The following is a 19,197-nucleotide window of genomic DNA, read 5'->3' on the forward strand; positions in this document are numbered from 1 at the left end:
ACGGTACCCAAGTTAACATGAACTAAGAATGAACAATACTTCTTCAGCATTTTAATTTTAACATTCAGCAACCTTAACCTTCAGCAACCTTAATTTTAACATTTACTAATGCATTATTAAAATCAAAGGTTGTGTTTGTTAACATTAGTTAATGCACTGTGAACAAACAATGAACAGCAGCTGTATTTCTATTAACTAACATTAACAAAGATGAATAAATACAGTAACAAAGTTTTTAGTTCAGTGTTAGTTATACATAAACTAATGAACCTTTTTGTAAAGTGTCACCGGAAAAGCATTACTTGGCCTATTTATGAATATTGATATTCCTCCATCGGGCCTTCGCACGCGCGCGCGCACTGCGCGTCCACGCCCGGTTTAAGCGAGGGCGGGTGTGTGATGATGTCAGCGCGCATCGGGGCTTTGGATTCTGGGAGCACAAACACACACATCAGCCATTTTCAGTTTGCTGTGGTCATCCTCTCTCAGTCCAACACAAAGATCCCGCAACTGTCGAGCTGAAACACACAGAAGGATGGACGAAGAGAAAGCGGGTCATCGCGCGCACGGGCGTGTGTTTTGCTGAGCGCGTCACAGACAAAAGCGCATCTTCATATAATTCATCTCGTTCATCTGATTCAAGGCTCAAATCATTTATTATTGGAGCGAGTCTGGAGATTTGGACGCGTCTGAAGCCATAACTTCTCGTTAAGAGTCACGCCCGAATTCTGCTTGATTCCTAAACCCTAAACAAGCGTGTTTTAAAAGGTAGGTGTCTTACATAAACAGATGATCTGTGCTTGACTTATTGATGGGATATTCTTGCGCTGATCTTACAATAGGATGCTAAACTGCTTTCAGTTTTGAATGGGGGAAAGTTTAGCCTGATCTGCTAAAAACAATAGCTCATATTTAATATGAGAATGGTGCAAAAGCTGCGTATGTCTATAAATAAATATTACATAATAATTTGTTTAGACAATGCCCTAGCAGAGGATTCATGATGCATTTGGTGACTTTGTCCTCATCTTCCAGACAGTGATGGTGCATTGAATATTCCTGGGGTTATGAATCTAAATATGCATTATTCATTCTCAAACATTTTTATGTGAGAGTACAAGATGGAGGATGTGAGGCAGTTTGCATGATGGAAATAAGTGTTTGGTGATTGCAAACCCTATATCAGTACATGTTTGGTTTGACTGATTCACATTGACATGCTTTGAAAGCAGGCCTGTGTGTGCTCTTCGTGCAGAATGAGATCTGATCTGAAGATGTTGTTGTTGTCTGGAAGAGGAATCGCAGCCAGGGATGTGTTGTTGTCCTGCGGGTCACCTTGATGGATTTTTTCCAGGTTTCTCCTGATTATTCCAGGCAGCTGTCAGTCATTATCGAAGCTCATGGGGATGAGTGCGCGGTGTTTGATCTGATCAGATGTGTTTTTAAGCTTTGCATCTCGAGGTTTGATGTGGGACTCTCCTCTGTGTTGCTGCATTGCAGTCTATAGGCGTGTTGGAGGCGAAGGGCGCCTCTGCTGGACGCAGGAGGAACTGCACATCAACACACGACGGGGTTTTTGTTTGAAATGTCGTAATAAAAGACTTGAAGTCCTATTACTGCGATTCCTGTTACCTATTACTTTCTTGATGGGATATACATGTATAAAATTAGCATTTATTTCTATAGTATTCAAACTATTATATTTTAATAAAATATCATAATAAAATTAAAATATGACTTAATAGCATTAACATAAAATGTTCTTAATATTATTAAAATGAATTCTTATAAAGGTGGATGGATACAAACTTTCTACTTGGAATACCTGGGCAATTTACGACTTACAGTGTATAAATCGTAAGTTGCCCAGGTTGGCATAAATAATGGCATTTATGCATTATTACGTTAGCAATCTATATATATATATATGAGAGAGAGTATAACATAAAATTGCAAACATAATAATGCATAAATAGCATAATAAATAAATCTCTTAAATTGCATTTAATGTAACATTTGTAATGTTGTATAATTTATTTAAATTAAAGACTTCATTTATTACAAAAAACTCATAATACATTAAATGAAAAAAACAACAACCGCATAATACATATCTAAAGTACAAATTAATTTGATTCGTTTCAAAATGTAAACCACTGAATGTAATGATAACTTGTAGACCAAGTTAGCAAGTCAGGTTCAGTAACTACCAAAAAGAGTCAATTCTTTGAGTTGGGAATCGTCTCTAAAAGTTTAAAGCATTTGAATGATATCTTCACACCTCTTCACCAATTACCAATTTTATTTCCAGATCTGATTTGGTTGTATACTGATGATGATGATTTTTTCATTAGTAAACCCTGATCCTCAGTTCCTGTTGATCTGATCTTAATCACTCTGATGACAGTGTTTACTGGCACTGCTGCTGTTATCGACGCGAGCGCAGATGTTTTGGGGCGCAGGACTCTGTTGTCAGCACTTGTGTTGCCAGATTGGCTGTTTTTGGGTGTGAGCTGCAGTAATGCAATGCTGTGATGATCCTGATCTTCAGGGTCTAATAGAACTCATTACAAGTAACTTGAGTTACGTAATCAGATTACTTTTTCAAGTAACTAAAATAACGTATTACTTTTTCAATTTACAACAAAATATCCAAGTTACTTTTTCAAATTCATTGACTGACAGCTCAGAAATAAAGTGAGGAGGTGTGTGTGTGTGTGTGTGTGTAAACATGATGGTTATTTTAGTTCTAGACTAAATGTGAACATGCATTTACTCATCTCACTTGCACGAAAACATTCAGTATTCCTCAAAATGAATAAAAACAGTGAAATGCAATCTCAGAATTTTACACAAAACTTGTATAATTAACTATATTAAATTACACAAATATACTTTATGTATTTAATCTCACTTTATTAACCAATGTCTTTGCTGCTGATCTTCAATGATCTAATTCAACCATACTAATAAGCAAAAATTACTTTAGCTTAGATTTAGAAATAAGAGTGTTGAACAACTTCTCCTGTATCCTGTTGTTCATTAATCCAGAATAACAGCAGCTGAAGGGTTTGTTTCTACTGTACAGGCGTAAAAATGCATTTCCATCAGCCTGAAGATTATTCATTTCACCTTTGGTGTGAAAAGGCCTTAACATATACCAAAAAATATAACTTTTTTTGTTGTTATTAAACAAGCAAGCTCAGCCCAGGTGAGAAAAAGTAACGCTAATGTAATGCAACTTTTCATAAAAAGTAACTAAGTAACGCAATTAGTTACTTCTTTTGGGAGTAGTGCAATATTGTAATGCATTTCTTTAAAAAGTAACTTTCCCCAACCTCACATTCCTCCATTCTGTTTGTTCTAGGGCTGCACAATATATAGAAATATCGCAAATGTATATATCGCGATATGCATATCGCAACGGCTTGCAATAACTGGAGTCATGAACAAAAGATGAAGAGAAAATCACTCGCTCCTCTTGGCTCAATAACTTTTGTAGCTTTAATAAGAATCAGTATATATTTAATTAATACAGTGAAAACTAAGCAGTGTTTTATCTTTACATTTGCTTATTCAGTTTCTGTTGTTTAATAATCCTAATGTAGGATAACCTGAAACCCTGAACCCTGTGGTTTACACTGATGTTAAAATAACACTTCTTATGCTTCAGTAAAACACTGATGTTCACTTTCAGAAGCTGTAGGGATGTTTTCTTGTCACAAAAAGAATGTGAAACACGTCTAGGTTATGTAATTTATAAATATATTTTTAAGATAATTTAAGTTTATTTTACACACTTTATCCCATTTTTCTTCGGTATCGTGCAGTGTGTTCCTCTGTCCTGCGGGTGATGTCCACTATGGTGTACCCTCGTGAAGAGGCTCTGGAGCGGCTCACGCAGGATGAGATCGTGTTGAACACTAAAGCGGTGATGCAGGGTTTGGAGACGCTGCGCGGGGAACACGCTCAACTCCTCAACTCGATACTGGACTGTTCCCAGCCTCCCGGAGCTCAGGAGAAGTCCAGCCTGCTCCGCAAGAGCCTTCAGGACATCGAGCTGGGGCTGGGCGAGGCGCAGGTACCTCACACACAACACCGCAAGACACTAAACTGTGTGTGTGTGGGTCATCTGAACCCGCTTAGATGTGCCATCACTTTTATGAGTGGATGTAAAATTTGGACACTTCTAAAAAGTAATAGAAGAAAAAGGGTCTGGAAATTCATTACACAAATCATTGCATTCAAGGCTGTAAAGTGTAAAGATGATTACTCAATGGCCCACCACAAAACAAACGTGTGTGTATATTTATAAATTTAAAATTATAAATGTTTTTAGAAAAAAAAATATTTTCATAAAGTTTTCATTTTATTTAGTTATAATGGTATTTTTGTTTGTTTTAAATGTGTACTTTTCATGTTTATTTAATATGTATTTTAAAGTTATGTATTTTAAAGTTATTTAAAAAAAAGCACTTTTAGTTACGCAAGGTTTTTTTAGTTACCCAAACTTTTTTTCATATATATATATATGTATATGTGTGTGTGTGTGTGTGTGTGTGTGTATATATATATATATATATATATATATATGCAATTTTCAACTCATTCAATGTATTTACAAGAATAGTTATGAGGTTTGTTATGTCTCCCTTTAAACCTAAAGCAGAAAAACAAATCAAGTCATCTTTATTTATATAGCAACAAAGTTTGTGTCTAGAAGAAAATAAACCGGTATAATCATGTCTGGTGTCAGGTGATCATCGCTCTGTCGGGTCACCTGAGCGCCGTGGAGTCGGAGAAGCAGAAGTTGCGCGCTCAGGTGCGCCGGCTCTGCCAGGAGAACCAGTGGCTCCGGGACGAGTTGGCCAGCACTCAGCACAAGCTGCAGAAGAGCGAGCAGAGCGTCGCACAGCTGGAGGAGGAGAAGAAGCACCTGGAGTTCATGAACCAGATCCGCAAGCTGGACGAGGACACCTCGCCCTCGGAGGAGAAGCCCGGAGAGAAGGAGAAGGACAACCTGGACGATCTCTTTCCCAACGATGACGACCAGGGACCAGGTGAGAGAGAGCGATGCTGTATGAAGACGAGCTTTGTTTCCAAATGCCCCAAGCAAAGATATCCTGTCAATTTTACCAACTTTTATAGACCCAGCCAGTATAATCACAATGAACACATCCAAAATGAAATATTTAACATATATATATAACAACTGCAAATCGTCTAATTTGTAAACAAAATGATTTACGCACTAAATCCAGCATAAACTCTGGCACAATTTGCATATTTTTAAACACTCAAGACGGACGTCACATCCCGATCCTCACAGCAATTGGCTGCCGACCGCGATTTTCACTTGATATTTGCATAAACTGCCCAACCTTTTGACGTTCTCAACGCTTTCTCCGGTCCGCTGTCAATCCCAAAATGCACTGCGCGAGCGTGAAGCTCGACTTCCATAGGAATGAATTGAAAACGCTCGCCCCGTGCCAGTGGACACGCACCGTTACTGTGCGTTCACACCGCCGCCGGTGAGAGCGTCGTAGTGGCTGGAAGTCATTCATTTTCAATGTGATTTGGCGGGAAAAAAATGTGTGAGAAGTGGCACGTCTTGGACGGTGTGAGGGCGTCGAGGAAAGTTGAAGTCAGGACAACTTTATGGTAATGAGCTATGATGCGGTTTGGCGGCAACCAATCGGGATGTAGAACTCCTCCGGGTGTGAGTCCAGAGAACGCAGTCGTGTAAACTTTGGTTACGACCACACATTAGTTCCCAAGCAAAATGGAGGAGAGGTTGATCATGTGAATTTGATAAAAAGCGCAACACTATTTATAGGCAACATTTGCGTAACAAAAATGCTTGTTTTTCAGCGGCAATGCGATTAATTTGCTCAAAACAACACAGATTTGACCAGTTGCATTAAGGCTACACTTCAACCAGGACTGTTACTGTAATGTGGGCTGCACACAAATTAATGTTAATGTTAATTAAAGACCACGGCTAGTAAACGTCTCCTCTCCGGCGGTGTGTGAACACACAGTAACTCTCGACCTTAACCTCTCGCTGTTCCCCGTCTCTCTCTCCAGCTCAGCCCAGTGGTGAAGCGGCGGCACAGCAGGGAGGCTACGAGATCCCGGCCCGCCTCCGAACCCTCCACAACCTGGTGATCCAGTACGCGTCTCAGGGCCGCTACGAGGTGGCCGTGCCGCTCTGCAAACAGGCCCTGGAGGACCTGGAGAAAACCTCGGGACACGACCACCCCGATGTGGCCACCATGCTCAACATCCTCGCCCTGGTGTACAGGTCAGAGACACTATGCTAAGACAGTGTCTTAAAGGGATAGTTCACCAAAAAATAAAAATTCTGTCGTTTACTTCAATATTATAAATTTTTTCATACTATGGAAGTCAATGGTGCCCGACAACTGTCTGGTTTCCCATATTCTACAAAATATCTTCTTTTATGTTCAACAGAAGACAGAAACCCATACAGGGTGTGTGTGAGTAAATGATGACAGAATTTTCATTTTTGGGGGTGAACTGTCCCTTCTAGATCTAGTCTGATTGACTAGCAGTTAGTCGAAGAGTAATCAGTCTTAAGTTTAGGATCTACTTTGTTACTGACATAAAAACGTTTTGACCAGCTTTAAAGAAATAAATTAGATGATTAAGACTAGTCTGACCAGTTGATGCACCCGGCCACTGGTCAATATTGAAAATATTACTGATGCACCAAAATAAACACCAATGTTTTAATTCAGCCAAAAACCGAAACTGGACAAAATCAATAAAATGTAATAATCAAGTAATCAAATTTATTTAATAATCAACAATAAAAAAAAATTTAAAAATGGGTTGTATATAAACATTTTAATTGCGCATAATGACTTTTTTATGAAAAATGTGAATGATATTAATCTGTTGTTGAAAACATAAACATTTAAATGTTTGCTGTAAATAATTTTGTCATCTTTGCAGGACTGTGATATGAAGAGTGTGCAAAGTAACATATTTTAACAACTGTGTTAAAGTGAATAGCACATAACGGGCACAATACCGGTGTAAACATGAATATCTTTATTTATTTTATTTGTTGTTTATTTGAATAGGGACAGATACAAAAAAACAGAGATTATTACATAAAGAACAATCCGATGCCTGTATCACAGTGTTTATAGCCATGGCTAATTTGCAACACCTGTCCCTAGAAGGGCTTTTAACAGTTAAGATAATAAAGAAGTAATTGGTCCATTACGTGTCACATGACTAAACATGTGTCATAATTTTCAAATACCTCGGTTTTGACAGTCCACACTACAACACGAAAACAGCGTTTTCAGATTTATTCACTTTGGAGAGCGTTTTCATTAATGGAAACGCCGTCTCAGTGTGGACGGAAGACCAAAACGTAAAGAAAAATGTGTTTTCAAACGAAACCGTATTAATGTGGACAAGGCCTAATACGCCATCAGAGAAGCACTAATTAAACGTCACCGTTTCGGTCAACAGTTTCCGCCCTCCGAGACTCATGTCACCAGTAAACCTGTAGTGCGCTACCTCTCCGTCGTCACATGCATTCCCGTGTGTTCTTCCAGGGATCAGAATAAGTATAAAGAGGCGGCTCACCTGCTGAACGACGCGCTGGCCATCAGAGAGAAGACTCTGGGGAAAGATCACCCGGCCGTCGCCGCCACACTCAACAACCTGGCCGTGCTGTACGGCAAGCGCGGGAAGCACAAGGAGGCCGAGCCGCTGTGCAAGAGGGCGCTGGAGATCCGGGAGAAGGTGGAGGACACGCTCAGCTCTGTCATGATGGTGCTCTGCTCTAGCCACTGTTGTTAGATTCATTCATACTGTGTGTGCAGGTTCTGGGTAAGTTCCACCCTGACGTGGCGAAGCAGCTCAATAATCTGGCCCTGCTGTGTCAGAATCAGGGCAAGTACGAGGAAGTGGAGTATTATTACCGCAGGGCGCTCGAGATCTACGAGAACAAACTGGGCGCCGATGACCCCAACGTGGCCAAGACCAAAAACAACCTGGTGAGGCCAGATAGCCAAATATTATATGTTGAAATGTTTTTTGGGGTTTTTTTTGTGATATTTAATTGAAGATAACTTTCTTGTGATGTTGCAAATGAATCGTTGGGTACTTTAAGATTGTGGCAGTAGACGTGCCAACTTATTGAGATTCATTTCTGAAATGGACTGTTTGAACTGATTCACAGAAATTAATCTCAATAAGTTGGCACGTCTACTGCCACAATCTTAAAGTCCCCATGAAATCAGAAATGTAATTTTTGGGGGTATTGGGTATTTTTTTAGTATGAATATGTTAGCCTTAGTGTTATGTATAAGCTAGTGTGCTCCAAAACAGTGACAAAATTTGCATTTAGAAGATATAAACATTCAAAACTGAGTCTCACACTTCTCCCGATATGGATCAATGATTTTCTGTCCAATCAAATGCTCTCTAGAATCTTAAGCCCTGCCCCCTACATTATAAATAGACGCTGAAGCTGCGGCTGAAATCGGTCACTTGTTCACACATTTACTATTTTCTACATGGTAAACTGCACATAGTGCACTATATAGGGGACAGGGAACGATCCAGACTGTGTAAATATGCTTTCCATTGGAGAGAATGAAGTCTGGTGTCATGCTAGTGTCATGTGATCCGCCGCAGCTCCGGGCCAGAGACACGATACACAGAGCTGATCATGTGATCAAGTCGCGCAGCCCAGAAAACGTATCGGACCCTTTGAATCCTGCACTGAATGCTGTATTTTAAAGCGATACGGAGGAGAAACGGTTAGAGATTAGGAGGAAACTGCAGCTTTACCGAGCTCAACGGCTCTGGCTGAACTGATATAAACGAAACACTATTGGCTACTTTAAAAAAGGGGAGGAGCTGATCAATATGCCCCGCCCTGTCTTCCTGTTTCAGTGGAGATTTCCTCAACACACTGAATAATGCTGTGTGTTTCAAGGCACTTTAGTGGGTCAAAGGCCAAATAAAAAGTATATTAAGATAATCATGATGAATTATTGCCAACAAAATCTATATTTTTTATTTCATACGGTATATTACTTGCACAAGAAGGGAAAGTTCTCACAGCACACAACATATGAACGAACAAGAAGAGCTTTTTTATGTTGAGAGGAAACAGAATGAGTCTGTACTTCCTATTTATATTGCTGATGTCATGAGCTCCTATTGTAGAAAGTGCATATTCATGGTCAATAAAGATCAGTATCGTCTTTTGTCTGGAGAGAACAAGCCCTCAGGGTGAATTCTGATGCGAAACGTGAACGTTTGGCTGTGGATCTGAGAACCCGAGAGCATTATTCAGCCTGAAGCTCATCGATCGTGATCATCTGTCCTCCACAGGCGACGTGTTACCTGAAACAGGGCAAGTTCAAAGACGCCGAGACGCTGTACAAGGAGATTCTGACCCGCGCGCATGAGAAAGAGTTCGGATCGGTCAACAGTAAGTACTTCTCATAAAACACATTTCAGGAAGATGTTGCTTTCATTATGCATGCATGGAAATCGCTCATTCATGCATATATTCTTATTTTATGTAAATGTGTTTTTGAAAGAATAGACACTTTTTTTGCATCTTCATGATCAGTTTTTGTCAGGATGAAATGGTGAGATGTTTGATGGTCTTTCAGAAGTTTTGTCTAATCTTGTTCACTGAGGCCATCTGTGGTGACATCGCAGGCCTTTAAGCCAATCAGACGCTTGCAGGATTATGATCAAACATCCACTTGATGTTCCTAAGAGCTTCAACAAGCTAATTATAGTCAATAAAAGAAGGCTAGCCACTCAGTGTCTGATGCCGGGCAGAGGAAAATGCCAGAAAAACACAAAAGCATTTAACAATATTTGAATAAATCACAAAACAATGCCGGTTTTTGCTATATTGCTTATAATGAGAATATAATTTTTTTCTCTTAGATGATAACAAGCCAATCTGGATGCATGCAGAGGAGCGAGAGGAGAGCAAGGTATTACAGGCTTCATTTACATGTTGGTATACATTTATAAAAATGTACAAGTTTACAAGTTTGGGTTCAATAAGGATTATTTAAAGGAAATTATTACTTTTATTCAGCAAGGATGCAATAAATTGATCAAAAGTGGCAGTAAATGTGGTTTCTAATCATTTCTATTCATCAAAGAATTCTGAAACAATATGAAAATATTGATCAGCACGACTGTTTTCAACATTGATAATAAACAGAAATGTTTCTTGAGCAGCAAATCATCATATCAGAATGATTTCTGAAGGATCATGTGACACTGAAGACTGGAGTAATGATGCTGAAAATTCAGCTTTGATCACAGGAATAAATTACATTTTAAAATATATTACAATAGAAAACAGTTATTTTTAATAGTAATAATATTTCACAATATTGCTGTTTTTACTGTATTTTGGATCAAATAAATGCAGCGTTGGTGAGCAGAAAAGACTTCTTTAAAAAGACATTAATCTTACTGACCCCAAACTTTTGAAAGGTAGTGTATATTTCATAATTCAATATCAATAAGTATTATATTATGCTTATATCCACTTACCCATATTAATAATCTTATCTATATATTAAAAAATATTTAAGCAATATAACATTGGTTTTATACAACATTAACCAGCAATTAGCAAAATGTATATCATTATTTTTTTTATACAGCAATTCAGCCTGGTCTTCATATATTCATTATTTTTACCAATTTTCATATTTTTAATCCGCTCAATTCATTATAATTAAGACGAGTTTGTCTGATGGTCGTTTCAGGGGAAGAGAAAGGACTCTGGCCCTTACGGAGAGTACGGCAGCTGGTACAAAGCCTGCAAAGTGGACAGGTGAGTGTGCAGGTGCCCTCAGAGGATTATGGGTAATCAAAGTGTGGACGAATCAATGGCTGTGTTTACATGTGATTATTTCCAATCACTAGAGTCAGAACTTAATCGCAGAAAGATGTTTACATGACATGAGCAAACCTCTTCACACCCGTTTACATGCCATTTTCATTATTGGTCCAACTGAAGTGCTTCCAGCGCACACAGATTTGTTCACCAGTTCTTTGGTATCCGGCCTCGGTCATTTTTCCAGTGAAACTCATAAATGTCTCCATTTCACTGTTTTCGACCATCAAAATACTGCATTATATTCATATCACACAATGTTGTCAACGTGAACTCAGTTTCTTCAGCACATGCGCACTTGGTCAGAGTGGAATAGATGCGATTTAAAGTGTTCAGATGCCTTTTTATTGTGATTAAAATCGGCATAAGCCACATTTTACTACGGTTATGGATGCTATGATTATTGGCTTGATCGCATCAACGTGATCAAAGTATTGTGTTTATGGCATGAGGCGAAGTTTAATCACAATATTGCATAAATCTCATAACGTAGTCTATAGCTGTGTCCCAGATGACGCACTATACACTATGTACTCAACCGTGTAGTGTATGAACTTTATACGTTTATTTTGTCTTTCAACATTGGAGTCTGATAGCCCCTCCCCCTCCGCTACGACAGTCGAGTGCATGAATGCACTTTTTCTTTCTAGGATTTTCAGTGTGAATGCACTACTCGCACTATTTATACTACAAAACGGCATAGAATAGTGTGCAAGTACGCGATTTGGGAGTCAGCTGATGTTTTGTTGTGATTGTTCTGCTGAGTGTGTCTGGTGTTTGTCTCACGCAGCCCCACTGTGAACACCACACTGAAGAGTCTGGGCGCTCTGTACCGCAGGCAGGGCAAACTGGAGGCCGCTGAGACGCTGGAGGAGTGTGCAACCAAGAACCGCAAACAGGTACACACACACACACACACGGATTTCCTACCTGATGCTTGACTTCCTGAGTGCAGATGACTCACACAGGAAGAGAAGGGAGTTGTTAAGAATACATCAATGATTAAACTTTTAGACTCACATTGCTTTGTTTCTTTTACTTTCCTTTATTAATCTTAAATTAATGTAATTTCAATTGACTGACAACCCGTGTTATTTTAGTATCATTGAGATACTATTATAGTTTCTAATTGAATATGTTGAATTAAAAAAAAATGTAATCAAGTTTTTTTTTTTTATATATATATATATATATATATTCATTAATTTTATTTTAGTATGTAGTTAAATGAAATTACAATTATTTTTTTATTTTTTTTTATTTCAAGCAACACAAAGGTTGTTTAGTTTTAGTTTCAGTGAACTATAATAACCCTGCTGACACACACACATCTACTGAATCCGCTTGCTCTGTGTCTGGCAGGGCATCGATGCGATCAACCAGAGTAAAGTGGTGGAGCTGCTGAAGGACGGAGGTTGTGCTGGAGGGGACAGACGTCAGACCCGGGACGGAGTAAACGGCCCCGGAGGCCCCCGAGGAGACTGTGATGGGGACGAAGCCGAGTGGACCGGGGTCAGTGGAGCTCTTACACCCTTTGTTTGTGTATTATATACATTTCCTATTGTAATACATAATTTATTCCTGTGATCAAAGCTGAATTTTCAGCATCATTACTCCAGTCTTTAGTGTCACATGATCCTTCAGAAATCATATCCGTAAATAACGAAAAGTTGCTCCGGCTGCTTTGACGCGTGTCTGGTATGGGAGTGACAGAGATTAGTTTCACGAGTGAGAAAGGTTGACATGGAGCCGGAGAATCACCGTTTTAAACAAACGCCGAACAGAGGAGAGTCTGCTGGAGAAAAGAGAACGAGACAGAGCTCGTAATAAAACAAGAATCAACATTAGCTTGGCTTTTCTGAGAGGGCGAGAACTGAGGGATTTGAAATGTTGTAAAGGCGATGTGGAGATGATGGTGTTTTTATGAGTAAAGTATTTTATTTAACAGGTAAACTGCCAAAAGTAGCTCTCTAACAGAGTTCATTGTAAAGCATTATCTTTTGTGAAGGGTCGTTTCATTATGGTTGTTGTAGCGCTGTGCTGGAATTTATTTTCAAGGAAGTGCCGTGTGTATTAACGGGTAAAGATACAGTAATATCTTCATATAGTCAGCTTGAGATCCTTTCCATCTAAACTGGTTATATCTCTGAAACCTATAGTGAATGTTTTATGAGCAGAATAATCATATTCATCCGCACAGTCACGCAGAGCCGAAGCACAACCAAAACAATGTTCTTCTGCAAAATGCATGCAGTTTTATTTTTTAACCACTAGAGGGCCAAAAGTGACACAGTGTAATAGTATAAATAAATAATAAAAATGTCAAATTAAAATAAAACAATCAAAATAAAACAATTACTAAAAAATAAAAAATAAAAGTGTTTACCTGCATGTCACCATTACCCGACATCAGAGAACAATGAACTTAATTTTATTACTGACTTAACTTAAGTTCAAATCTCAGGGGCTACTTCACGTTAATGCTGTATATTAGGTCTCCGCTAACCTAAAAGGACTCCCTGCAATGCATGTAAATATGAATTTGTATATTTTAATGTGTTAGAAATTAAAAGCCTTTTAAAGACAGTAATGCAGTTAAATGACTCACTGAGTGATAATTCAAATAATAAATTAATGTTTTTAGATATGCAATATTGCAATGTTGAGAAAACGCTTCTTAAAAGTGATTGATTTCTGTAAATCCAGTGATCAAATGCTGTGTTTGGCTCGCTAGTCACATGACTAGTAGCTAATCTGTGTGAAATTCCACAAACCTGGAAGACCTTCTGAACGGATGTAAGCAGTGGACTTTTATAGAAAGGAACATTTTAAAAGATAAATTAAGTATGAATAATTTACTGCCATTGTGAGAATTATGTAATCAATAAAAAAGTAACTCAAGTCTGATTACAAGCATTTTAAAATGCAACAATCTAATTACAAGTACTTAATCTTTGGAATCTGATTACATGTAATCTGGATAATGAAATGAGATTTCAAAGATTAAGTTATTTACTACCCAACACTATATATATATATATATATATATATATATAAAGCTTGAAGTTGATCATATTTCCCGGGCACAGGATGGCAACGGCGCCCTGCGCAGGAGCGGCTCGTTCGGGAAGATTCGTGAAGCCCTGCGCCGCAGCAGTGAGATGCTGGTGAAGAAGCTGCAGGGCAGCGGCCCACAGGAGCCACGCAACCCTGGGTGAGAGTAAACCACAACACACATCAGGGATGATCTTCTCCAAAACACCTGACAAACACACAACCTGCGCTGACGCCAGCCTGTAACTGCTGTTCTTGTTTCGTTCATAAGGATGAAGAGGGCAAGCTCCTTAAATTTCCTCAACAAGAGCGTAGAAGAAACCTCACAGGTGTGTTTTCATGTCTGCATACACTTTATTTATTTATGTATTTTGAAAGAAATTAATACTTTATTCAGCAAGGATGCATTGAATTGATCAAAAGTTACAGTAAAGACTTAAGTTTTTATTCATCAAGGAATCATATAATATGAATAACATAACAAAAATATGAAGCAGCACAACTGTTTTCAACATTGATAATAATCAGAAATGTTTCATGAGCATCAAATCATAATGATTTCTGAAGGATCATGTGACACTGAAGACTGGTGTAATGATGCTGAAAATCCAGCTTTGATCACAGGAATAAATTACATTTTACTATATATTCACATAGAAAAGTTATTTTAATAGTACTGTTTTTTTTTTAATGTATTTTACTTCTTTCAAAAATCGTACCCGCTCCAAACTTTTGAACGGTAGTGTATATCCAAAAATAAGCTTGTTGAAAGTCACTTAACACTTAACCAAATAGACAAAAGCTCCAAGTCATGCACGTGCTTTAATGCAAGGGAGTCTGATAATACAGATCAAATTTGTATTAATGCAGTGATATAAATGTATAAAAAGCATTTTGATGGACTTGAAACACCACTGACAACCCATTTTACTTCTGTACTTTACTTTAGAATAACATGTTTGTTCACAGTAAGGTCAAAAACATGTATTAAGATTTTAACTTTATGCAGGGAATATTCACTCAGCTTTAAAGGTGCAGTGAGTGATTTCTGAGAAACACTGATGATATTGGAAATCAACCCAAACACACACACACACCCCCTCCCTTCATTGCTCCGCCCTTAAAATGCACAAACTTGCAGGAGTGGATGTCTCTTTTATCATAGCAGAAGCAAAGCAAAATAATGCTTTGTGAAAAATAAAGTGAAGATGAATGAACGACAAGGAAGAACAAACAATGATTGTACAGTAAATGCAAGCAAGAGTTGGTTTTTATTTGCCAGCAACTCCAGACAAACACTCAGACTGTCCTGTTACTAAAGCTAACATCACAGCAACATAGCATCCTGGTTCTGAGAAACAAGCAAAACCGATGTTACTCACATATGGAGCAGAAATAACGAAACCTCAGCGTCCATTTTCAGATCTTCCCGCTTCTGTCTCTGCAGCGCTGGAACGCTTTTCTAATAAACGCGGGTCCTAAAGCTCTTGCCTGATCATAACCCTTCTTTCCCAGCTTTTCTCTTTTCTAATGTCTCTAAGCCATCTCATAATTTGCTCTCACTCTCTCCTCCCCCATCATGAGGGGACACGCCCCCTACTGCTGATTGGCTCACTCTCTCCTCATCATTATGAGTGGACACGCCCCCCACTGCTGATTGGCTCACTTTCTCTCTTCCTGCATTATGAGTGGACACACCCCCTACTGCCGATTGGCTCACTCTCCTCCCCATTATGAGTGGACACGCCCCCTATTGCTGATTGGCTCACTCTCTCTCCCCATTATGAGTGGACACACCCCCTACTGCTGATTGGCTCACTCTCTCTCCTCCTCCATTATGAGTGGACACACCCCCTACTGCTGATTGGCTCACTCTCCTCCCCATTATGAGTGGACACGCCCCCCACTGCTGATTCGCTCACTTTCTCTCTTCCTCCATTATGAGTGGACACGCCCCCCACTGCTGATTGGCTCACTCTCTCTCTTCCTCCATTATGAGTGGACACACCCCCTACTGCTGATTGGCTCACTCTCCTCCCCATTATGAGTGGACACGCCCCCTATTGCTGATTGGCTCACTCTCTCTCCTCCATTATGAGTGGACACACCCCCTACTGCTGATTGGCTCACTCTCTCCTGCCCCATTATGAGTGGACACGCCCCCTACTGCTGATTGGCTCACTCTCTCTCCTCCATTATGAGTGGACACGCCCCCTACTGCTGATTGGCTCACTCTCTCTCCTGCCCCATTATGAGTGGACACGCCCCCTACTGCTGATTGGCTACAAGAGTGTTGTGCTGCTTGTTCCAATCCACTTTCAACAGGGTTTCTCAGAAATCCCTTACTGCACTTTAAAATTGATGCATTTTTCCACTGTATAATGTTACATGACACCAATTGTGTGTGTGTGTGTGTGTGTGTGTGTGTGTGTGTGTCTTCAGGAATCTAACAGCGGCCTGTCAGAATCCAGGGGACTGAGCGCTAGTAATGTGGACCTGACCAGACGCAGCTCTCTGATCAGTTAGAAAACGGCGTCTAGATGTGGAAAAGGCCAAACGGAGAGGCTGTTTGCTACCTACTTGAATTGAAAATATATTAAATGATCCTTACTCAAAACGTTTTCCTAAGAAAAAGGTCTTAAAAGCAAAAATATGTCTTTTAGTTTCACATCGCTTGCATAATCTGGGCTACGTCCATCTGCTTTGCCATTAGCCTCACTCAACGAACATAAATGTAAAAGATAAAACGCAACGTAGCGCGCTATCACCTACTAGACCACAGGCAGACGATCTGCTCTAGAGACATTCAGTGGTAAAATTACATCATAGCATGGCATCAAAATTGCGTAGTTTAGCATACAATGATAAAGTAATGCTGTCTGTACAAAGCATCTATTTTCGCTGGGATTGCCGCTATGGGAGTGCCATTTAGAAAACAAAGGTCTTACATGCTAACTCCTTTCACAAAACGACCTCACCAAGTTGAAATGGTGCAAAAGCTATATTGCACTTACGAAAAATATGAACGCAGAGGTCAGAGACGGATGAGCACCGACTGGTACAACCTCACTTTTGCCTTCTGAGTTTTATGTATATAATGATTTAAATTATTTAAGGTTTTCTTTTGTTTTGCAAAATTAGCGCACAAGGATTTCGTTTACACTGTAGTTGGGATTTTTTTGTCCTGGAGCGACTGGAAAACGTGTCGAACGGTACAGTGAAGGATTCTGCTTTACAGGCCGAGTAGAGCTCTTAATTATTAGGGGTTTGGGGCACATCTAGATTCATAATTCAAATGCTCATTTTTGTTTCATCTGACTGCACGAACCCCAGCTCTGTCTCTCATAGGTCTGATGTGGTGGAAAAGGCCAGTCGTATATAACTGGAATTTTCCATCCGCTCATAATGTGACGTGTTTTTCATTTTACATGATTTTCTAGCCGCCAGAACACTATATGAATCATAGCTGTGTCTAAAACAGACAATTCCACCTGTTTTTGTTTTATCTTGTCCATTTCATGTTGTTTAATTATTAAATATCCTAACAGGAACAACAAATGTTTTGGTTGTTTGAACCTTTATGTGACTCTGTTACCTTTTTTTATCATTAAGATGTGCAGGATGAGTGTGTTTGATATTGGGTTTATTTGAGTGATTTTTCTTCTGTGTTTATCAGAGCGATGATGATGATGATCTCAGTTTCATCTCTGAATGCACAGACGACATTAGCTTTTGGATCCAGCCATACAAACAGGCGAATCTCATGAATAAATATGTGACTCATATTTCACCTGAAAATCATTTGGAATTATATTTTTATTTTGCATAAAGAAAATAGGACCACCATCTTTGCATTGTCACATTATTCCCACCCAAATTCTAATTTATATATATATATATATATATATATATATATATATATATATAAACAATCTGAATGGTCCTTAAATATGCTTAATTTTCTTTACAAAAAAAATAAAAATCTTAATACTATAATACTTGTATACATTTTTTTTTTCTTATGGTTTTTGAGAGTGAAATATGACACACGTTCTTGATTAGTTTTGTGAGATTTACTCGAACAGAATGTATTGCAAAAAGTCACCAATGGATTAATTTTAATGATTATGTTTTGATAGGATGAACAAAAATAAGGGTTGTAGAAAGGGCTTGAGTGAAGAGGGAAAATAAAGTGATAAATGATCAGGAGAAATGAATGTTGGCATGAAGGAATTGGTAGATACGAATGTCACTATTGATTGTAAAATACTCTTCTTTTTGTTTTACTCACGACTACAAAAGCACGCACTTGTTTATCCTCACGGACAGGCGTGTAGTTTCTAATAATGCTGTGTTTACACCACATATGAATGTGAACCCACCTTTGGCTGTCCTGTTTGTCATGATTACTGATGATTTGTGATGCCTTCTTCTCACCACATGTAATGTACGCCTCACTGGTTAGATTGTGCCGCAGTTACACGAGTTCTGCACTGATCTCAGAACAGCGCCCCCTGTCTTAATGAGAAATCGTAGCATTGTAGAAGAAACCCTTGGTCCCGAGATCAGCTGTGAAGGGAAACCGTTACCAGCTCTGTAGATTGTAGCCGCACCGCTCAACGTCCTTCCTCAGAGAGATGCATTTCACCCGTGAAGGGGCCAACCTCATGTATGTTTTATTAAAAGGTTCGGAATAAACTGCTTTTCAAACCGAATTAATGTATTTGTGTTTGTCTTCATTATGTGAGCTTGACATAAAGCATATCCGTCTGTCTGTCCAAATATAACACTAAATATTGTGTAGCCTACATAGTGTATTAACTATCAGAAATATATAACAGTATACATTGTGTGTTTTCTGTCTGTCTGTTTATCTATCTGTCTTTGTCCATTTATACAGCATATTTCTATCAATAGCACCTTAGCAACCACAGGGGTAAATATTTTTGAGAGAGTAAATGACCCTTTTTTTTCAAGATTCAGCTAAGGTTATGCTAAATGATCTTAAAGTCTCCCTGTGGTGAAAATCAAGCTTTTAATGTTGTTTATATGTCTATGTGGTGTTTTTAATATGCTTTAAGACAAACCATGTGTAAATTCATAAGTCGACTCCATTGCTGAGTATTTTCTCCTTAAAACTGCAGTGAACCAAAGACAGTCTCATCAAAAACACGCTTTGAAATCGCCGGTGTTTCTGACGTCACAAACTA

At 38.9% G+C, this 19,197-nt stretch overlaps 1 protein-coding gene across 1 annotated transcript; it reads left to right on the forward strand.

Annotated features, from left to right (window-relative positions):
* Positions 1–369: 369 nt before the first annotated feature.
* On the forward strand, positions 370–17,566 carry klc2 (kinesin light chain 2). Its single transcript, XM_084108147.1, has 14 exons — positions 370–768; positions 3,831–4,081; positions 4,757–5,060; positions 6,088–6,304; positions 7,596–7,785; positions 7,866–8,039; positions 9,388–9,487; positions 9,961–10,010; positions 10,803–10,870; positions 11,724–11,832; positions 12,296–12,445; positions 14,023–14,147; positions 14,259–14,316; positions 16,430–17,566. Exons 2-14 carry the CDS (start codon positions 3,854–3,856, stop codon positions 16,511–16,513), a joined length of 1,857 nt encoding a protein of 618 aa, XP_083964273.1. The 5' UTR covers positions 370–768; positions 3,831–3,853; the 3' UTR covers positions 16,514–17,566.
* Positions 17,567–19,197: the final 1,631 nt, after the last annotated feature.

The sequence above is a fragment of the Abramis brama genome (genome assembly GCF_963993115.1).
Source record: "Abramis brama genome assembly, chromosome: 3".
Taxonomy (NCBI): domain Eukaryota; kingdom Metazoa; phylum Chordata; class Actinopteri; order Cypriniformes; family Leuciscidae; genus Abramis; species Abramis brama.

What these genes read in the sequence shown, in the direction of transcription:
- klc2 (XM_084108147.1), top strand. Translation starts at nt 3,854, where the DNA reads ATGTCCACTATGGTGTACCCTCGTGAAGAGGCTCTGGAGCGGCTCACG. An exon ending in TGGGGCTGGGCGAGGCGCAG is followed by an intron (nt 4,082 to 4,756) that starts GTACCTCACACA and finishes GTCTGGTGTCAG; the next exon opens with GTGATCATCGCTCTGTCGGG. An exon ending in AAAGCCTGCAAAGTGGACAG is followed by an intron (nt 10,871 to 11,723) that starts GTGAGTGTGCAG and finishes TGTCTCACGCAG; the next exon opens with CCCCACTGTGAACACCACAC.